The sequence below is a fragment of the Anguilla anguilla genome, chromosome 7, assembly GCF_013347855.1.
Source record: "Anguilla anguilla isolate fAngAng1 chromosome 7, fAngAng1.pri, whole genome shotgun sequence".
NCBI lineage: Eukaryota > Metazoa > Chordata > Actinopteri > Anguilliformes > Anguillidae > Anguilla > Anguilla anguilla.
Window position 1 is genome coordinate 49,215,986 of NC_049207.1, and position 22,869 is coordinate 49,238,854.

Genomic DNA, 22,869 nt, shown 5'->3' on the forward strand with positions numbered 1-22,869 from the left:
ATCTCGGTTTCAAATGGTTATGTAACATTTTAGTTCATGACTATGACAACTGGTTATACTAATATGTAACCCTATAAACAAATATGTTCTTTTTCATATGTGATTGTAATTTAAGTGTTATGAATATAAATTTCATGAATTTCGGATTAACAAAATTGAGCCTTTAAGAAGTTCTGTTTGAGAATCTGTGCTGTTTGTTAGTGGGGGGTTTTCTCTTGTCAGCGTCCCCTAAGGTTCATATTGTGAACTTCATGTTCAATAATGCGTGTAAGGGCGCGCGATATGGTTCGGGATATGTAGTGTTGTTTGAAACGTAGGCCTGTGCGTTTCTAACTTATTTGGAAGTAACTGATAATTTATCTTTTCTATCTAAGAAAAGTAATCAATAAATTTTGATCCAGCATTCTGGGCGAATCGTTAAAGGCATTATTTGAACTTTGTTTCCAGCACGGTTCCAGTATTTTTCCAGTGCAGTGGAGAGACTACATCTACCACTGTCCTTTGCGTCTACGCCGTCCTCCTCAACTCGTATCCGTTTGTGTTGGAAAAAAGGACTTTGTGAAATTGTAGCGATGTCAGTACAGGTTGTTGCAGCGAAAATGGCCGAGGTCGAGCTGAACGACATTCCCACCAAAGAGTTGGTACCTGTATCCCCAGTGACACCAAAAGCTGAGGATAAGGGGCTAAACAAAAATGAAACGAATCCCGTCGCGGCTACTTCGTCTGTGGCTCCTGCGCCGGAGACTGTGAGAGGGGACCCTAGCCCTTCGCCAACCCCTTGCCCGAACCCCGTGAAGATGCCGCAGGCGTCCGCTATGAAGCGAACAGACCCACAGCAAAACGGGGAAGCTTTCCTAAACCGCGATGGTACGGTAGCCGAAGCCCCAAGGATGAAAAAGGTTAGTGAAAAATTTTAATCGTCCCCCTGCTTGTTAGTCTTTCCTGCTGGTTTCTGTAATTGATTCGGGATTTCTGTTACGTTAGCTAGCTTGCTAGCACATGCATTGTGTGACGGTGCTTTACTGGCTGCCTAATGGTTCTAGCCGCACGGATTTTAAACGAAAATATGGACTGAGGTAATGTCACATTAATATGGGATTATTTTTCACATTGACAGCCAGCTCGCTGGTTGCATCATTGTGAAATGCTGGAGCTATTTGCGATCTGCGCGATGTTGAAAACTTGATCTTTAGCTGGCGTTAGCCAACGTTAGCAGTCGGGCTGCCTGGTGATGTGTTCGCGTTTTGACCGCAGTGCGCTGTCGTGGCGCTACGTATGAGAAGCTCGCAGTTTGCATGCTCGCTAGCAGCTAACGTTTTTAACGCTGGAACAGTTGGTGCTGTGGAAAGACCAGCTGACTGCTGATAAAACTGCGACGTGCGTGCCTCCGACGCATTGTGCGAGTGACAGAGGATGTGCTGTAGATTACCTGCCTGTTAGCTTGTCTTCTCGCATCTTTTTGGTTTCTTACTGGCGACATGGTGAGAACGTTTGTTCTTGAACAGAGTAAGGGAACGGTTGTGTTTCCGGCGTTAAAACAGTTGCGACCAACACCAAGTGACAATTTTTGTTCACTTGGAATTCAGGCCATAACCCCTATAAACCGGCACGAGCAAATGTCTGACGCTCACTGTCTTTATCCCAATGTTCTTGTACCTCATTTGGCCTACTCTTGCTGAGGAGTTGTGGCAGTTTGAATAGTTTAATATAGCTCTCGTGTGTGTATTAGAAAACTATATCTTGGTCGGGAAAAAACACTAATATCTAATTGAAATGGAATCTCCATCAACATTTTAATCAAATTGGAAATGTGAGCTAGGCTAAATGATAATGTGAACAGAAAAAATACAAGAAAACGTTGCCAAGAAGCGATGGCGAGTGGACGGGAAAAAAACGTCTGCTTTTTAGGACCAAGCAACATTTCTGTCACTTCTCAAGCATTTTTACGGATGTCTGTTACCCCGCATCGCCCCCACCTCACCTTACACGCACGCACAGATCCGTCTGTAATCACGAAAACGGTGGTTACAGACTGCTGGAATTGGGAACAGATACAGAATTCCGCAGACGCTCATAAGCTGATAGAAGCCAAGAGGCCGATTAAGATGGTAGTAGAACTATGCGTCAGCTCAAGGGGACGGAACGCTACACGGGTGGCGAAAGACTCGGGCAGATGTTTTTATCTGGAGTTATTTACGCTGGGTCTCAACAGATCGCGTGCAACTTAATCATCACACAGGATCTGGTGCGCAAACCTTCCATCTAATGCGACTTTTTTTTTAAAACTTGAAAGTGATACATTGAATAAACTACACAAAGTCAAGTGTAGGTTATAATAAAGTTTTGTTTTAGTTTTTCTTGTTAGTTTGTACTTGGCACTGTCAGGTCTGGAGGCTTATTGGCAAACGGCCCAGTGGGCTGTCCGAACCCAAATGTCAGTGAGGAGCCCGCTGTGAACCCCACTCGCGGAAGCCAAAGTGTGTCCTTGTCAGTGAGGGAAAAGGTCTTCATCATCTGTCATGCCTGTGTCACTTCCTCTCCTCGTTACCATGGTGATGGGGCAGTGTAGTCTAAGACAATGTAGCTTCGAGTGTGGGATGGCCAAGTAATTTTCGGGAATTTCCTCTTCATTCACGCATGGTGTGGATCTCTAATGGAGCTCTTCCAAGGTTAATTGCACTGTTTAATCTGTCCCCAAATCCCCTTCTTCTGCCCAGTTTTGATTTGGCAGTTGTGCTTCTCATTGCTATGGAAACTGCTTGTGTGCAAGGAGTATTACAGGTGAAGTTTGTTCACTTCAGGCAACTATTCTGAACTGTGAGGCTTACGCAGTTCTATAGGAGAGCTGTTGCCTATTGGATGTCAAGCACCGTCATTGTGATTTAAGCCAATTGGCTGTGAGCACCTGAAATATCATTGGGCGGGGCTAAAGAGGAAACCAGGTCAGCCATGGTCTTCTCACCCGCCCCCCCCATCCCTGGCAGGACCACCTGTGTCACTGAAGCCTTGTGGTCGTACTTGGACAACAGCCTAGGCTCACAACAAGCCAGGGCTGTACAGTGCTCCCATTTCAGGAAGAGTTTCTCCTGAAAATCAATGTGTGCTAACTGTAAAAATTATTTAGGAGCACATTTACTAATTGCAATGCATTAGTGTGCTCCTGCATTTTTCAACTTATGTGCTCTTTGAAAAACAAGGCTAGCGTAGAGCCCTGTGAGCACTTTTCATATAACAATATTTTACCAGCGTTTGCCAGCCCCAAGTGTTCCACCGCGTTTATCTGAGCTCCTTTCCCTCCTGATTAATTCACCGTACGTCAGACACACTCTCGCTCAGAATGGTATCGGAAGATATCGTCAACAGAATCAAAACTCAAGGTCACCTTTGCGATAGGCTCGACTTGGAAAAGGTTGCATGAAGCCGTCTCGCGAATATTAATGAGCCATACATGTTACATATTTCCCACATCATTAGAGCAAAAGGTAAATTCTGTGCAGACATTCGGATTAATCTTTTAACACTGAGAGTAGTCAATGTGTGGAATAGCCTCGTCACGTAGTAGAGGCAGAAACTGGGGGGATTTTCAAGACTAGGCTCGATGCAGTGATAGATACTATCTAGTCTGTAGGTAATCAGAGCACTAATTTAGTCAGGAAAGTGGCGAGCGTTGTTGGGCTGAATGGCCTGTTCTCATCATTATGTTATGTTATGACATTTTGCATTGCGTGTGGGGTTTTGCTGCCCGAGTAAGCCTGGTCGAACCGAGGGCGGCTTCGCAGTCAGAAGGAAGATGTTTAGAGTGACGGGCCATGAGAAGAGGAGCGCCTGCACTGCTCTTGCGGTTATCTGCGCTCCTGAGCCGATTATGATCTCTTGCGGTTATCTGCGCTTCTGAGCCGATTATGATCAGATATCGCAATGAATCCCAGCACACACTCAGAGCTTTTTCAGATGGCTATCTACGCCAAGGCTTTTGTAAAGGTGTTTCTAGGGCGAGTGAGGGTGTAATGATCTTCGGGATTGCGTTTTATTTTCTCTCTCTCTCTCTCTCTCTGAGGATATGGTAACTGCTGTCGGAAAGAAAGTGTGTTTGTGTGAAGCGGTGCAAATTGCCCGTTTGGAGTCAGGTGTCACGGTCGTTCTTCCAAAGTGCAGAGGTCAGGACCTATCGGCTGGTGTTTGACTTTGAATCCGAATCCATCGCTATGATACGGCCGTGTTGCGTGGGTCTAAAGTGACACGGGAGTGCGTGTCGAGAGGTTTGTTTTGTGGAAATTTCTGTTTGATCAGTGCCGAGGAAACTGCACCTGCATTGCAGTTCGCAATACCTGCAAAACAGCACCAAGAGATTTCTTCTCCAGAATAAACAGGAATGAATAAATGTGATGTGTGGATATGACTTTATGCCCATTTCTGTATAGATGTATTATGCGGAGTTTCTGAGGTGCTGGTTATTGAATATTGGGTTGTGTGCTGCCTCAGTGGGCTACATCCAGCCTGCATCTGTTGAACCCCTGCCCTTAAGGTGGCGATTCTGCTGTTGTTTGGCCTTCGGACTTAAAAATATTCCGAATGGCGTTTTTTTTTTTCTTTTCCCCCGATCTCCGCTCCGCCACTCTGGGCTGGGCGTAATCCTCTCGCTTTACAGGAGGGGACAGATGTTGGCCGCGGCCGCCCGGAGCGATCTCGGCCATCGCGGCCTCGCCGGGGCGCCGCGAAATTTGCGCGGCCCGGAAAAGGGATTAGTGGATCGGGCCGGCGATAATGCATTCCTGTTTGCACTACACCCACCCCCCCCACACTCCCAAAACAACCCCACTCCACCCTCTGCTGCTGAGCTGGTCCTGCCAACTCGCGATGGGGCACAGGGGTTTCACGAATACTGTAATGTGTGGGGCTTAAATAGGCTATCAATCACTGACTGATTTGAACAACAAAAAAAAAACCGATTTCTCTATCCTCGCGTGTGTGTGTGTGAGCGCGCGTGCTCAGCCTGAATCACTGTGCGCAGTGGGACTGTGTGTGTGTGTGTGTGTGTGTGCACGTGCGTGCGTGTGTGTGTGTTGGGTCCACTCGGTGAGATAAAAAGTCACCTGGTTTACTTTCCAGTGTAAGGGTCACCTGCATCATCTTCATGTTTCTGTACCTGCTGTACCTGAAAGGGGGGTGTGGGGGGGGGGGTCTGTTTCTTCCAGCAGATTACTCTTCTGCAGTGGCGCTCTGTAAATTGTTATTGTGGTCAGTTCTGTGGGTAAACCCTAGAAAGTGCCAGAATGTTGGTGGCGTAGTTGTGGAGTGTCCCATTAACCCATAACCTAGAATAATTTGGGGGCATTTATGACTGGGCATAGCCATTTTACTATGTTTATATCTGACATGGCTGTGAAACTTAATTCCATTCCACCTTCATGCGTTGATAGAGACACTCAGTCTCTCCCACAGGGATTTCGCTGCTCAGGAATCATGGGGAAAAAAACGGGCATATCGAGCAGTGAAAAAGGAGTTGTGGCTCAACACAACTGTTCAGTCTGAGAGCCCTTTCACAGCACAGGTTCATTATTGCTCTGGATTTGGGGAATATAAAGTCCCCATCTGGACCCTTAGAATTAGCCTGGATAATGGGGTCAGTTGTTTCTCTTCTGGAAGAGTTTTTAACAGTAATATTTTAGCAGGTGACACAGCCCTGTTAAAATAAAGGCTTTTTTAGAGTCCTGTTTTTTTGTAGTTCCTGTAACCATCTGAATAAAACTCTCATAATTCTATTTTGATACTCAGTTTAAGTCACTGTGGTACTTCACAGGCTTTTTTCATATAAACAGTTTCTGTGAGTTTTTTATTTTTGGAATTGTGTTAGTTTTCCAAGCGGACTGGATTGAATGGAAACTGAGGGCGGAGAGGGGCATGAATGCGCCTGTGTCTGCACCCCTGGCAGTGTCCTCTGCAGGTGTGACCCCCTTGTGGTATTTTGAGAGGGGGGGGGGCAGTTCTGTGGCCTCTTTCTAGTGATGGGATGGGACTGGAGGGGAAGAGGGGGGGAAATATTTGTCAGCATGGTGTAAAGTTGGCAGGAATCCCGGGCCCCTCTGGAATGCGAGAGAGGAATGTTTCCTAAGGCCCCCCCCCCCCCCCCCCCTCGCTTCCCACCCCAAGGTCGTTTCTGTGGCAACGACCCACGCACGTCTCCAGCCGCCGTTCCCATTCCCCTACTTAGGACAGGCGAGAAGGGGCCCCTGGCCTAGCGGACGGGCCCCAGGCCCAGCTGACGGGCCCCTGGCCTAGCGGACGGCCCCAGGCCTAGCGGACGGGCCCCTGGCCTAGCAGACGGCCCCAGGCCTAGCGGACGGGCCCCTGTCTGAGCTACCGCCACAGATTCCATGGAGCCCCTGTCTTGGCCGTTATCCGGAACAGTCTCCAAGAGAGGTCTGTGGGAACGTTTCTCCGGTGCCGCGGAGTCCAAACAGCAGCGTGAAGAGACGTGTGCAGTACGGCTTACACACGCACACACACACCCTCACACGCAGGCACACACTCGCACACACACACACAGCACACATGCGCACGCATGTACACACACAAACACTCTCACTCACGCGCACATACACACACACACACACACATGCACACTCGGCCTACACTTCTTTATGTCTCTTTCTCTCTCTCTCTCTGCCTCTAGATCAGCCACCATTTTTGTGTGCAAGTTTGTCCCTGAAAGATATTAGCGCAGAAAAATGGGGGCGTTTTCTGACTTATCCACATCCTGTTATTGCTCACTTCCTCGTTTTTTCTCTCTCTCTCTCAGTCTGTCTCTCCCCTTCCTCTCCCCCCACCCCTTCCTCCTGGTGGTGATTGAGTCCTGTCTCTCCGCGCGGAGAGCAGGGCGTCCGTCGTCGCCGTGAGTCACGCTCGCGGCTCTCGTTCCTCCGTCGCTCGGTAGCCGCTGTGGGAAACCTCTCGCAGCCCGGCCCGCTCTTTCCGCTTCCTGTGAGTGCCCGGGGGGACTCATTGTGTGCTTTGGAGGTGTGAACCGACTCGAGCTTTCCGCCGCGGTTGTGCTACAATAACAGCACCCTCCGGTACCTGGCAGCCAGCCGTCACCTTTGTTTCGGCGAGAAGCGTGCTCGGCCGCCTCGCCAACGGCAGGCCGGCGGGGGAAGAAATGGCCCCCCAGAGTTCCCACAGCCCTTGGAAGTCCTCTGAAACGTTTCCATCCTGGGATAGTGCCATGCGATTGGACAGCTCACCGGTCTGTTCATTCATTTCAGTGCCGAACGTCATCGATCACTGTAGATACAAAACATTTTTATTTTAGGGTGTAGTGTTCTTCATGCAAAAATAGCCCTGAAGGTAGCTCCTATCGTTTGACGGTCTCCCTGAAAACCAGGGATTTTCAGACCCTGAAGATTTCAGCCAGAGAACACAGGACCTGGGTTTCTGAAAAGCACATGCATCAAAAGATTTTGCTCTCTTTGACAGCTGATGGCTGGAGAGAATGGCCAAAATGCCAGCGACCCCAGATGTCAGATTTAATGTCTGACAAATCTCATTTTCCTGATTTATCAGGAAGAAATTGGGAACAGTCACATTCATACCAAAAAAAAACAAAACAGATCCTGTAAAATCATTTGTCCTTGAAATGCTCTTGAGGCCCGACTGTGTCCACGGAGAAGCGGACGGCTCTGACCAATATGGTGTGTATCGGGCCTGGTTGCCATGGAGACGGCCGGGGTTAAAGGTCACCCCGCCGAGCCCTCGCGCTCATTGCTCATTCTGTCCCGCTCCTGCGCGGCCTCCTTTCCCAGCGCGTGCATGCGGGGGTCACCAGGCCTGCCCCCCCCCCCCCCCCCGGGACCTGTTAATCACCGCTTGATTGATAGATGAAAGTGGTTAATAGCACAGTTAAGTCACGTCGTTACACAGTTAAGTTACATGATTTTTTTTTGGGGGTGTAATCTGGTTGGGAAGCTCTGTGTTTAGCCATCAGGAAAAATAAAGTCCTCTCCTGGAGCCTCATAGTTAGCCTGAGTATTGGTTGCAGTCTTTCTGTACTGTTTTAACGGGAGTTGCAGCCCAATGTCTCTGTTTTCCCCAGAAAAATATCAACTTTTTTAAGTACAGCCTTCTGTACTATTAGTTCATTTCTGTGTCCGTTTGTTTGAATAAAAACAGTAAGGGCAAATTTGCAGCTTGTCACAGTTCAGATATCGGAGGTTCTGAGGGCCTCATTGTGTCACGCAGAACAGAAATGCGATATGCAGTTAAGAGTGCTCACCCCCTTCGGACCCCCGCCACTCGAATCCGGGCCTCTCTAAGTATGACAGAGTAGCATCCAGTCCACCCAGAAATAACACGCCGTCATATAGTGGCCTAGAAACGGCCTGTCGCCACGCCCTTGAGTCCCGAGACATGTACACTCCGAAACGGCTCCCAGCGAGCCCGCCGCTAGTGCCCCCCCCCCCACGCTGCTCGGGATAATCCTGTGTTCATTACGGCGTCACGGATCTTCGTGTTTCCTGGGAAGCTCCCCCGCGCCGCGTGACAAAGCCTGAAACACAAGCAGAGAGGAGACGGGCCTTTACCTCCCAGAATCTCACTGTTTACACTCCGCTGCGCCGTGTCTTTAAGGAGCCATTCTGGCTTCGGCAGCTTAATCACTGCTTACGCGCTGACCCGCAAAATGAAGAGGAAGCGGTTTCAAACTGTGACTCAGCTAGACTGGTCTCTCTCTCTCTCTCTTTGTGACTCAGCCAGGCTGGTCTCTCTCTGTCTGTGTGACTCAGGTAGATGGGTATCTCTCTCCCTCTCTCTCTGTCTCTGTGATTCAGCCAGGCTGTTCTCTCTCTACCTCTGGGGGGGGGGGGGGGGGGGTGTCGTTACTCAAAAACAGAGCTGGGACATTTTCGGCTGTGGTGAATGGGGGGGGGGGGTGGGGTCGGGTTAAGGGCGGATGTTGGATCACAAAGGCCTTGCTGAGAGTAAGCATCTGTCTGCCTGTCTGTCTGTACTGCAAGAAAGGCCCAGCCAGACAGCACAGAGAATGAGAGCGATAGAACCAGAGAGAGAGAGAGAGAATGCAGGGAGCTGGAGGTGGGTGATATCAGAGTTGGCAGCCCATAGCATCACACCGTTTTAATGCTGGCCCAGCGCACCACAGCCCTCTGCCAGTCGGGGTCACGCTAGCATTAGCGTTAGCCTCAGGGGTGCGTGTCACGTTCGCGTGTGCAGTACGCGCACTTCCTTGGCTTGCCAGGATACATTTCGTGTGAAGAACATCCATGACAGGCTAGTGAGTGAACAACGCGGTACTGGCGACCTGTTCTTTCACACACACAGCAGTACTACCATGTCCAAGCCAAGAGAACTGTCCTTACACACACACACACACACAGTGGTACAGACATGTCCACACTGACAGACCTGTCCTTACACACACACAGTGGTACAGCCATGTCCACACTGACAGACTTGTCAGTCCGTTCTCATGGAACAAGAAGCCAAAAGTGCAGGCAGTGTAAAAGGCGACTTAGCCTGCCTTCTGCGTGCGTCTAAAGTAATTACACCCCTGGGGAAAAGGGACAGGGGTATTTCTGGAATACTGTGTTCCCGCAAACCTGTAATTCCGCAATAACTTAATGTGCGCTTGGCCGCGACGCGGGGAGAATGCTGCTTTAATTGCAGTCTGCTTTTCTCTTTCTTTCCTTTGTTTCGTTCTCTGTGTTTTTTTTTTTTTCTTTTCTTTTCCCTTCCCTCTCTCCCCTTCCTCATAATGTTTGTGGTTAGCCGCTCCTGTTGTTGTCCCTGTTGGTTCTGGCTCCAGACTTGAGTTTTGTTTATGTCCTGCCTGTTAAATTTATTATTTGTTTTGTAAATTTTTTTTTTAGTTGTTGCCGATAATAACATCTCTTTGTTTCTCAAAGCCTTAAAGCTGGCCTTTAATACAGCTGAAAGGACTCTTGCTGTGCGGCGTGTTTGGATGTGGTGTGGACTGAAGGGGACATGTAGGCACGAGATGTAGGCATTCAGTTCATTTGAACGCAAGAACGGATGGAAGAAGAAGAAAGTGCGTATAAGATGCGTAGCGGCGCTGATGCTGGGGGATGGATGACGGGGTCAGCGGGGTCGCACTGAGAGCTGATTGGCGCAGGATGAGTCCCAGGCTTGGCTCGGTTCGGCTCGGCTCGGCTCCTGCGGGACCGAAAACGAGCTCTATTAACGGAGAGCGTCCCCCTCTGCGGCAACGCCACGCTGACCCAATCAGTTCTGCTCCCTTTTCCAGGTGAGGATTAGCACAGGTGAGCAAACGTCTGGGCCAGGTTGCACCGCTATAATTTAACTGCACCAGTGCTAGTTTCACAGGCTTGCGTGTGATGCCTCTGGACTGGACTCTGAGACTTCAGACTGAGGACATTAGGACAACATTAGGACAGCCCGGATTAATGTGGAATATAAAGACCGTGGAGATTATTGGACCTGTGTAGCCTAGCCTGTGCACAGGGAGGAGAGCGCAGCCTTTTGTTTTAATTGTCAGACCCTTTCGCTGTTGTTTGTCAGACACGCGAGGGCTTGAATATTCTAATCTTCAAGGCCGAAGCAATCGGTGGAGGAAAGCTAAGACGTGTGTGTACGTGCGTGCGTGCGTGCGTGTGGGCCTGTTGCCATGCAGAAGTCGGTGTGACCGTGCAGTGCATGCTGGGAAACTTCCCCCGGTCTGTGTGCACCCAGGGAGACAGTGAGATAAGAGTCTGCTCCTCTACCAGACCGATCGACAGTGCAGGGCTGAAATACTAATTCCTCTAAAGTCTGAGCTGAGCCGCTGTGTTTGATGGCACAGAGAGCTTTTATTGATCCAGGATTGGCTGGTGCCACAGTGTACCGTCGGCGACTTGGCGGGTTGAACCAATAATTGTGTGGTGCTGTGGAGAGGCGAGCCGGTTGATTGGCTCGGACAGTTTGGTGATTGACAGCTCTTTGTAGGTCCGCCCACTCCAGGCTTCGTTAAGCTTCGCTCTCTCATCGCTGCTCTCTGCGGCTCGGTCAGATTTCTGACCTTTGACCTGGATGCAGTAAGATAAAGGACACGTAAAGCGGCGCTTGTGCGGTGTGGGGTTTAGTAAGTGTTTGAGGGAGCGTGGGCAGTTAAATGAAAACCCTCGTCTGTCTGTGTGAGTTAGCGCCTGCGGTTTTGACGTCACTGACTCTCTCGCCTGAGCGATCGCCGCGCTCGGTGTCCGTTGCAGACGAAGACCGCGAACGCGTCCGGCCTGCGCGCCGTGTGTCGCGAGCGAACGGGTTCCCGCTCCGCGGTGACGCACAGCCACTAGCCGCTCTTCCGATCAGCGGAAAGTGCCTCGCTGCTCCTGCACTTCAGCGGAAGCTGTGAAATGAGTTATTCCCTGTCGCCATAAAAGGCAGTTGAGCTTCACTGCTGGAAAATGGCGGGAACGACGCAGTAAAGAATGGCGGTAAGATGTCCGGCGGGGACCTGGGGAACGGAGTGCCGACACAGGGGCGGGGTCGCCCGAAACGAAGCCTCGTCTTGCCCTACCCCGTCCGTGAGTCGGAATTAGAGGGGTAAAGATATCCCCTTACTGGCGTCTGAGTGGATGGGGGTGTATTTTTACCCCCTTCATAGTGATATAAGTGATTGGGCCGTGGCCAGTTCAGTGGGCCTCCTGGCCACGGCCAGCTGCCAGCTGTTCAGCGTGCCAGGCGCAGTGCCCAGTACCCAGCCGGCCAGCCTACCCAAGGGGGCGAGCCGTCTCTTCAGCCTCCGGCGAGCGTAAGGTCACGGTAGTGCCTACGCTTCCTCTGGATTTAGACTATCGTAGACATCAATGTGCGACACATCCTCCAGACCATAAGTTCGCAAAAGAGCACGCTATCAACCGACCCTGTATAAATAAAGGTTAATAAATAAGTTGGGGTGTAAATTTCATTTCAGATGAGTCCATTGAGGAAATTCATAAAAAATGTACATCATTTTCCTTGTAATATTATAGGATGTTTTTTAAATTCTGCTCATTTGCTGAATTGAAGTGAAACTGACCCCAGTACTGGTGGTTATTTTCACAGATTGAGAGGTTTGGCATTTCTCTTTGCCAAATGGGGTTGCAGGTTTGAGTTTTAAAAACACTGTGTTCTTTGATTCAGTAGACGGTGAAATACAGCTAACTGCGCACAACCTATTTATCTGTGTTTCCCTCTCTATTGGAAGATCTATCGGTGTGCACGCAGCCCCTTGTGGGGTCAGTATGTGTTGTTCTGTCCGCGTTGCGTAAGGAGAATCCTGGCGGACGGGAGCCTGCGATGCCGTAGGCACCGTGCGAGAGTCGCAGTCCTCAGCTGCTCAGTGGGTAACCCAGCTCAACACTAGGTGACTTATTTAGAGCGGTAATGGCATTCTCTGCTACGCGGTGCGGCAAGTCCAACATCAAAGAGACGCCTTCGCTTCGTGCTTGCTCCCTGGGAGCAGGTGCATTGTGGGTATTCCCCCACCCCACCCCTCCCCCCTGCGCTGCTCTGCACCAACCCGGCCGTTACCCAGCGGACCTGGGTCACATCGTTATTTCGAAATCCTTCAGATTACCGGCAGATTACCGGGAACGGTCCGCTTTGGCTAATAGGCGGAATAAAGCTCTTCTTTCATATGAACGTTTTTGTGTTGCTGAAAAGCTCCAGGGTTTATGCGGGATTGCGTTTGGATTTTGCCACCGTCCGTAGAGTTCCGGATGCGTGCCTGACCCAGGTCTGGTCCCTCAGAAAGTGGGCCTTCTCTGGCATTAGTGCCACGTGCGGCAGATTCTGGAGCGCAGAGGTGTGCCCCCGTCTCCTTGGAGTTCCTCCAGTGGCTACAAAGAATTTCGGCTGAACCGTGGTCCCGTGAACGAAGCCCCCTCGCGTCCCCCGTCCTGGTCCAGCTCCGGCGATCTCATCCTGCCGTTTACCCCTGAGGTGCACAGCGAGGTGTAAGAAAATAGTTTGGTTTTTCTGTCTTGTCGGTTGCCGTGGCGACGCATGGTTTAGCTGCTCTTAAAGACTACAGGCCCCAGCGTGCAAATACACCTCTCGGAATCGGTGACAGCTGATGGCTGTAGCCGATTAAATAAGATGGATCGGCCTGTGTTTGAATAGCCAAAGCGACTCAAAAAAGAGGAGCCACAGCCGAAATTCCACTGGTTCACGCAGCTAGGTCAGGACTGCTGGAGGTTAAATACCAAGGACTGTAGACTAACGGTGTCAATAGTGCGAGGTTGTAAACACCCATGTACATATATTGGTTGTTTTCTGAAAATATGCTGCACATTTGCACAGATTCTAGCAATTAAGTCTAAATTAATATTTGCCCATATAAATCTTGTTATAAATATTATAGCATCACAATGTTGTGGTCATAATTCAAATGCTACCCAGTATTGACATTAGCAAATAGGCTAATTTAGTCTTTACGCTACTCTGAGCTTGCCTGGCAGAAAAGGCTGCTAATGTTAAATGATAAAATGTTAAATGTTAACGGTGATTGTTAAATTTTAATGTCCCGGAAAGTCATAAATGACAGGCTGGTCAGTCTAATGTGTTCTCAGTTAATTTACCATCCGCTGCTGTCAGCTAAAATGGCCCCTCCACCAGTCCTGTTTTCACTGTCGTCTCAGCCCTGGTTTGAGCACAACACTGAGAGCAGACGAGGGTGGCGCATTTTCAAAATTTAACAGAGTCAAAGATGTCCACCGTCAACACAAATGTGTTGGATAACATATTAGCCGTCTCCATGAGGTTCTAAGAGTCGGTCGATCAGGCTTATCACCCGTTCTGGCCTCAGAGTTTTGCCCATTGAGTCTGAGAGACCACAGCAGTTGTCAGCAGCTGTTTTGAACTCTTCAGTTTCTTTGAAATATCTTTAGATGACGGCTTTTTAGAAGCGTCTCACCGGTTGGCTTTTTGATGCGAGCCGGCTTTAAGTCCCACAGACCCACCGCACTGTGTGCCTCAGTTTAGCACAAGCACTTCGGACGATTTCTTTTTTTGGTCCTGGTCTTATGATTGTCTAACCTGTTTTCCTCAAATAGGTTCGGGTCACTTTTGGCCTCATACGCTGTGGCATTAAAACGTGTTTTGAAAAACTTTTCGGCTCCTTAAAACCTGTACAAGTTGGAAATTGGAATCTGACCCTTTTGTTGCTAAAGACCGAAGCATGTTGGTCAACTTGACTACCAACTATGTGTCCGCTTATATATATAATATATATTATGTATATTTAACTTGTTGTTCCCTTACAATAACAAATCAAAGTGCAGTGGGCCTCCTTGCTGTCAGAGTTCTAACCCTGACCAGGGTTCTGACTGATAGGGTTTGCATAAGGTTGTTCTGTCAGACCCCAGACTGAATCCTCCTCTTGGATTTCAGCTGTTAAGAGCCATGAGAAAGCAAAGGCACCCAAACGGAGTTGGGCGCATCTGTGTTTGTGTAGTATTTCATGCGCACACATGAGCTATTGTTCTGCTGACAGTACAGAAGATTATCTGGGCTCCAGAAGGATATGATTTTATGCTTTTATTTGGGCTGGTAAAGATATTTTCCAGCTCTGCGAGCGCCTTCTGGCGTAATTGTTGCTCGTTACAAATCCCACGGTGCGCCGCTCGCATTTTCAAACCGCTCATTGACTGTTTTTTTTTTCTCGGGCGCAGGGACAACCGTGAGCGTTTAATTGGTTCAGACCCCCTCTGTCAGCACTCGACGCGCGGCGTTTGTCATCGCGTGTGCAGTGTTTGTCATCGCGTGTGCGGTGTCTGTCATCGCGTGTGCGGTGTTTGTCATCGCGTGCGCGGTGTTTGTCATCGCGTGTGCGGTGTCTGTCATCGCGTGTGCGGTGTTTGTCATCGCGTGTGCGGTGTTTGTCATCGCGTGTGCGGTGTTTGTCATCGCGTGTGCGGTGTTTGTCATCGCGTGTGCGGTGTTTGTCATCGCGTGTGCGGTGTTTGTCATCGCGTGATTGCGCACGCTGCAGCGCACGTCCAGGTGAGATTTAGGGGGAGGTTGTTTGTTAGCGAGGCGGCTGCAACGGTAGCGTTTCAGAGGAAGGGTTATGTCACCACTTTCGCCCTCCGTATGCGACGGAAGAGCTACTTTTAAAACCGCGAAGATCTCGGTCTCAGATCGCCAGTTCGTCTACGAATCGAACGCGCTGCCACGGATAAAACCGGCCGTGTAAATGAGCTGGGATGCAGCCCTGGAGCAGTCCGAAGCAGCGATGCAGAAAACCGCGTGGGCCGCTTCCGCTCACGTCCCACTCCGTCCAGACCTGCAACAAAAAGGCTATTATTGTGCGCTGGTATAGACGGCGAACCCACACTTCCAGTCAGCCGTAGGCCCTGGGAAAAAAAGCGACATGTTGGATGAATGGTCTTACATGAGAGAATCGGTCTCACGTGCTCGTCAGCTGGATCGCGGCGATGGCTTGATGCTCTTTCGTACATCGGCTCCCTGTGCCAGCCTTCACAATCGGTTCACAGTTAGTGTGTGTGTGTGTGTTCGGGGGGGGGGGTTGTATTGTTTTTGAGTTTAGCAGCCTCCAGGAAGCAGTGTTTTGACGAGTCGTTTACAGGAGCTGTGTTAATCGGCGATTCTCGTGCGTAGTTTGCTTTCGCATGCGGGGCTATAGCGGATGTACGCTCTTTTTTTCACGCTCTCTCCCTCCCCTCTCCGACCTGGATGAGATTTCGCTTCTATATCCGACACGAGCTGTGATGCATTAGTGGGATTTGTCCTTTAATGAAGTGGTTTTATAAAAATGTAGGCTATTTATTTTTCCTGAGAAAAGATCAGAAACGGCTTTTAGCACACGTGAAAACAGACTTGCCGATTGTTTCCGTGATGGGTGATCAGAGGTTGAGGTGGTGCTGGCACGCACAGCTTTTCAGTGCAGTGGTGCTTCCGGCAGGCTGGTGCTTAATCCTGATTGGTTGGTGGAACCTGGGGCAGGCAGCCCGGCAGGGCGGGGCATAATTAGGTGTTTTGCCTAATTGGCCAACAGCGTCACCCTTGGTTACTGCTTATTCGAATCGACTACGGAAGCGAATTTGGCTTTTTTGTGACTCATGTGTTCTTTGTTCTTCTATGAATAAATAAATGTAAATAAATTGAGGAAATTATGAGAACTTTTCTCCAGACGACTAACATAGCTTAGGCTACATTCTTTTTATGTGCAACCCTTTTAGCTGGTATAGTTACTGAAGCAACTCAGTCTTGCTCGAGGGTACAACGGCATTGCCCCATTTAGAAAATGAACCTACGAACGTGAAGCTGCAGGAGCAGTCCCACTATTTATTTTTTTGTTAAAAAAAAAACATCCCGTTTTATAAATGAGTGTAATGCTACGGCAGAGGTGTAAATGTAGGCCTACATCTCTTGCTGCAGAGATGTAAATGTATCGATTCGGTTCACGTTTGTTTTGATGGGCAGCTGGCGTTGGGTAGTGTGCCGTTTTAAAGCTGAGGGTTCCTTGGCCTACCTGAGAATTTCTTCACTCAGGAGAGTAAACGTGTCCGTTCTCACTTGTTAATGATTTATCCTCGTTCACCAGCCATACGAGTGCTTCAGCTGCCTGAGTTCTGCAGTAATACCGGGCCATACAGTAATATTGACCATGATACTGACGCAAGACTACGGTAATAATGACTAATACTGGCTAGTGTCGAAAGTGAAACTGATTATTCTGTACTATAATTCTAAGGCTTTACACTAGTAGTAATAACAGTAATCATGTCTAGGGTTTACAGTAATACTAACCAGTGTCTATAGTAATGCTAGGGAGGTACACTAATCAGTATCTACAGGAAAGCTCACCTGCATAAATACTGTCTGCAAGAATATCATAATACCAGGGCCTGTGTACAAAAATATTGACCGGTTTCTACAGGAACACTGCCCACTATCTACATTAACACCAGGGCCTGTATGCAGTAATATTGACCAGGACCTACAGCAACACTGATCAGTGCTTACAGTGATAAGTAGTGTAATGGGGCTTTGCCCTGTCCGTTGCGTACAGTAACTCCAGTGCTTTGCTGTGATATAGCGCAGGCGTAGCGTACAGTAACTCCAGTGCTTTGCTGTGATTTAGTGCAGGCGTAGCGTACAGTAACTCCAGTGCTTTGCTGTGATTTAGCGCAGGCGTAGCGTACAGTAACTCCAGTGCTTTGCTGTGATATAGCGCAGGCGTAGCGTACAGTAACTCCAGTGCTTTGCTGTGATTTAGCGCAGGCGTAGCGTACAGTAACTCCAGTGCTTTGCTGTGATTTAGCGCAGGCGTAGCGTACAGTAACTCCAGTGCTTTGCTGTGATCTAGCGCAGGCATAGCGTACAGTAACTCCAGTGCTTTGCTGTGATCTAGCGCAGGCGTAGCGTACAGTAACTCCAGTGCTTTGCTGTGATTTAGCGCAGGCGTAGCGTACAGTAACTCCAGTGCTTTGCTGTGATTTAGTGCAGGCGTAGGGTCAGATGGCTCCCCCCAAAGCGGGCCCGTCGCCCGGGCCTGGCCTGGGCGGGCTCGCACAGGCCCTGTCAGAGAGCCTATCTGAAGAGAAGGACGGTGGCGGACTCGCCCGCTAGTCCCAGAGGGGCTTCCTCCCACCAGCAGTGCGGCGGCGGCGCCCCCCCCACCCCCCCGGGCATCTTGCGCCACACGGTGAGAGCCGGCGCCACACTGCACACCGGCAGCCTGGTCGAAACCCCCGGACACGCCCAGAACCCACGGTCCCCACAAAAAACACACCCAAAACCCACAGTCCCCACAATACACCCAAAACCCACAGCCTCCAGCATCCACAACACACCCAAAACCCACAGCATGTACAACACACCCAAAACCCACAGTCCCCACAACACACCCAAAACCCACAGCCTCCAGCCTCCACAATGCACCCAAAACCCACTGCCTCCACAACACACCTAAAACCTACAGTCCCCACAACACACCCAAAACCCACAGCCTGTACAACACACCCAAAACCCACAGCCTGTACAACACACCCAAAACCCACAGTCCCCACAACACACCCAAAACCCACAGCCTGTACAACACACCCAAAACCCACAGCCTGTACAACACACCCAAAACCCACAGTCCCCACAACACACCCAAAACCCACAGCCTGTACAACACACCCAAAACCCACAGCCTCCAGCATCCACAACCCACCCAAAACCCACAGTCCCCACAACACACCCAAAACCCACAGTCCCCACAACACACCCAAAACCCACAGCCTGTACAACACACCCAAAACCCACTGCCTCCCCAACACACCCAAAACCCACAGTCCCCACAACACACCCAAAACCCACAGCATGTACAACACACCCAAAACCCACAGCCTCCAGCTGTAACAGGACCCCAGTGACGGTCCACCGCTTTTGGACTGCGCTTTGTTTACACACGCTTTGCACCCCCACCTTCTTTCGTGCCTGGTGAGTTGACAGCCATTGCCTTTGTGTCTTGGGAAGTTTAGACCACATCAAAGACCACATGTTTATTTCTGTCCTTCCTGGCTGGCTTTGGTTTTTTTTATTTTATTGGCTGAAAGATCAAACTTCTGCCTGACAACCTATTGAAGCTGCCTCACGGGTTATTGACTTTTCTCATAAAGTTATATTTTAATTGTGATGGGTGTACTGAGTTCAACTTTGTTGTTCTTTTGGAAGCTGCAGCACACAATGTACTGCCCTCACCTTGATGTCATATTTTGATATTTTAATTCACAAAAATGATCAGTTTTGAGTCGATCAGTATGTGGTTACACACTAATGTCTGTGTAACCACCAACGCTAAACGTGTGCTAACTGAAATTTTTATGCTTATTTTTAAAAGGAAGAGGACAATGCGTTTTTCTTGCCGGTTTTAAAGAGCTAAAATCGGAATCTGTCTCAAGACTGACCCATTAGGATGTTGATTGGTGGAAAGCATCAGGAGACGAGTCTGGATGTGCCAATATAAAATGTCGACTTTGCCTTTTTGGTGGTTGTGGAGGGCTTTCATGCAGCAGTAATAAAGCAAGTTTCTGGTCTCACCCTTATTTGTTTTTCTTCTGGGATCCCGAATGATTAAATCATTTACGGTGAACGCAAATTTGGCTTAACGATCATCCAAATATTCGTTAACATTTCGACATGGAGTAACTGAATAACTTCACTGCATTATTTAGTACATTTTGATCCATCTCGTTTCACCTCGAACACTGCAAATGATATGCAGTTTTTGACTTTCAGCCTGAAGTGGAACAGTCCAGTCTTTTTCTATTAGTTGGTTGGATGTACAGTGGCCGTCCGGCTTTCCTGTGGAGGCCACATAGCCTAGTTCTCACTACTGCTGTGGAAAAAAATTTTTAAATGATCTTTTTATGTTATCAGGTAAGTCTACTCAAAACAAAATGCATTTGCCGTGATGATGTCAGAGATGGTAGAGAATCCAAGGGATGTTTTCGGTTGCCAGATATATAGTCAGTTTTGTTGTAATTTGGAAGCCTCTGCCAGGACACTTTTTTTTTTTTTGGTGGGGGTGGGGTCAAAGGGGAAGAGTTGCCCCCACTGACCCACCAACACCTCTTCCTGCAGCAACTTAGTTTTCACAAGGAGAGCCCAGCCCTGTCCTGCTTAGCTTGTGGAAATTGGCACGAGACTGGCACAGGGTGGTATTATTGTTGGCATCTTCCTTCCACTGCCTCTCCCAACTCGCTCTTCCTCTCCTGGTGACTGTATCCTCCACTCATTCTCCTTGGTTTCTACAGCCTGTTCTGCCCTCCACTGGCTCTCCCAACTCACTCTTCCTCTGCGGTTGGCTGTATCCTCCACTCATTCTCCATGGTTACTACAGCCCGTCCCGTTCACCATTCACCCTTCACTGGCCCTTCGAAGCCCTGAATGAAGCTTTGTGCCAGGCAAGCTCGTCTGCTCACCGACTCCTCGCACCTGGGTCTTTAGCCCAAAGGACTGCCCCCAACGTGGGACCAGTCCAACCGCCATTAGGGGCGCAGGAGAACCCTCTCCTCGGCACAGCCCAATTGGGGTTCATCGCGTCTCGCTAACCGCGTTGTGGGAGGACCCGAGCCCGCGTGTCCGACCCGCCCTCCCCTTCTTCCCAGCCCCCCCGCCAGCGAACCAAACGGGTGTGGGGCGGCTGCGTCTCCGCCGGTTTCGGCTTTCAGCCCGCCCCCGTTTTCCCCGAGCGAGGGCCCATTGTTCCGCCCGTCAGAGCGCTCCGTGATGCATGGGCCTCTTCCATTCAGCCGAGCGCGCTCAGTCCAGCTCGCGCCGCGGAGCCATGAGGAGGGTGTACAACCTGGTGAACGTGACCCGGACGAGAGAGCAGGTGGACGGGGTGCAGTCCCTCCGAATCCAGGTACCCGAGCCCCATCTCGTCGTCCTGCGTCTCCGTTCATCTGGGCAGGCGACCGTAGGCTATTTAAAAAACTTGCGCACTAAAGAGTAGGAGCGGGCGTCTCGGTGATACTGGTTGCTCGTACCGCTGCAGCGCTGGTGTTTTTTTTCTGGGTCGAGCCGTGAGCCGAATAAATGTGTTACGTTTGGCCGCTTCGCTCCGCGCTCCTCAGACACAGTAACTTAGCCTCTGGACTGCCCCGTCGGGAAAAGCGTTCTGAAACGCCAGCGGCAAACCTTAAGCAAATACCCTCCGCTCTGAGGGGTTGCGGTGCTGCGGACCGCGAGTGTGCCTGCTCGCGGCTGCACGGGAATTTACGGCCGCGTTTTTACCCAAAGGGGATTTCAAACCGCTGGAAGTGCGGTCTTAACGACCGAGGACTTCGCTAAATGCGGTGGTTTAACGGCCAACTGGGGAGCGTTCGTGTCAGGCGAGCTTCTGCGCTTTTATGTGCTGAAATGCCTTTTTTTTGTGGGGCGGATATCGTTTTCTTTTCTGTTGAAGTGAAGCAAACAATCCTTTGCTAGAGGATTACCAAGAAAAAGAAAAAAAAGCCTTTGGAGAGCTCGTGTGGCTGCTCACCGTCTAGTTCCCACGGAGACGTACGACGAGACTTAGCCTATGGGGTTTGACGGTACCTCAGAACGGGATCTGTGGTGCTGACCAGGGCCCTGCTTGTCTACTGATACTGCTCCCCCCCGCTCCCCCCCCATTAATTTAAAAAAAAGATGCACATTTCGGTCTGACAAGGTCACAGGTTGCGGAAGTGGCGTTTGGACTAGCGTGGTCTTCTCGGTGTTCAGGATTCTGCGCCTCGGGGTGCTTTATTGTGCTTGAATTTGCTCTTTTTGCCAACATGCTAACGTGCTCTTCAAAGGCAGCGTGGTTTTAACGGTCGTTTCGGCGCACGCTTCACCCCGCGCGCTAAGTCCAGCCACTCTACATGCGGTTAGCCCACTTGGGCTCGTTGCATCGTTCCAGTGCCATGGAGCTGGTTTTCTGGCTGCGTGCTAATTGTTCGGAGGCTATGGGAATGTTGGACACTGAAGCAGTCCTATTGACTGAACTTTGACTTACAATGCAAGGGTTGGGTTAGAGAGAGTGTGAGAAACCGAGATGTTGGTTTTGTTCTTTTGTCTAGCCTTTTAACTTGGGTATGTGTTCTCCTTCTCATTCTTAATCTTTGTCCCTTTGTTTGGTTTTTACTGCAACTGTGCACTTATTTGTTTTAGAACTTTGTAAATGTTAGTTATTTGCCTACACTGTGATATGCAATAGATCTGAAGCATGAAAGCTTTTTTTGAATTGAATTTAGAGACCAAGGGAGAAAGAGTGGCTTTTTTAGAGGTTGACGTCATTGAAATGACATTGAGCACTTCATGACAGGGCTGCCCAACCCTGTTCCTGGAGATCTGCCGTCCGGTAGGTTTTCATTTCAACCTTAATTTGGTGCACCTGGCTCTACTGATTAGCAGCTCAGTGAGATCTCTAGCTGTTGAATGAGGTGTGCTTTGTTTGGGTTGGAATGAAAACCAACAGGAGGGTAAATCTCCAGCAAAAAGGGTTGGGCAACCGTGTCATCACCCCAGTATTCACCTGAGGTGAGACTCACCCTGCAGCGTAAACTGGGATCTGTGTGTCTAACCGAGGCCTGCTCACGCGTGCGATAACTGACCCCAGATCAGTGAGCCGTGGGGCCACTCCCGCTATCCGCTCTCTCCAGCTGGGCCCGGCACTGTTCCCAGCGCAGTCGCGTGTCCTCCCAAACCGCGAAGCCCCTCAGCACCCACCAGGACCCCCTTCTCGCATCGCATCTGCGCGAACCTGGGCCCCATCACGCCAACCGGGGCATCAATTTCCACAACATCTGCTGTGTTTGTTTCTGAAGCCGCGTGGGGCCTTCAAGAGGGGCGGATGGAGGGCTGTGTCTGGAATACTGGGGCCCAAAGGCCTTTCAGAGATATTCAGAGCTACAGCAGCCAGCAAGAAAGCAGAGAGAAAGAGAGGGGGGAGAGAGCGAGGGAAGGAGAGAGGGTGAGGGTGAAAGAGAAGGGGATAAGTAGGGACTGAAGAGGACTGCGAGACGGAGGAATTGAGAGAAAGGCAGTGCACCTGAATGAGAGTGAGGCTGACACACACACACACACACACACACAAGCATTCTTATCGGCGAGGAGAAATCTCATGCTTTCCCACAGTCATTTCCTGCAGTGACTTAAATCCGGTTTTTGAGGCTCAGAGTCCTAATTGGCTGAGCTGGTTAGGTGCAGTTCTAATTGGTCATTAATGGCCGTGGGGCGAGGAGGTTAACTAAAAGAGGAAGGGTTGGGGGGTGTGACCTCGCTGTGCAGTGGTGCAGAACAACCGTTTCTCTAGCCCAGGGCACTGCTGTCATGTCCACCCTGAGATCGCGCTGCCCTCCAGTGTCGCCATGGCAACACTGC

The 22,869-nt window shown here is 50.0% G+C and overlaps 1 protein-coding gene across 3 annotated transcripts in view; it reads left to right on the forward strand.

Moving 5' to 3' along the window:
- Window positions 1-496: 496 nt before the first annotated feature.
- ahcyl2b (adenosylhomocysteinase like 2b) overlaps window positions 497-22,869 on the forward strand; it is a 43,098-nt gene continuing 20,725 nt past the window's right edge. The window contains exon 1 of one of the 3 annotated variants that reach the window (XM_035425714.1): window positions 497-899. In XM_035425714.1, coding sequence (XP_035281605.1) covers window positions 573-899 — 327 coding nt within the window. In that variant the 5' untranslated portion in view covers window positions 497-572. Of the gene's footprint in view, window positions 900-20,239; window positions 20,387-22,869 lie in introns of those variants that run through there. The other 2 variants (XM_035425713.1, XM_035425715.1) reach the window with 2 other exon arrangements.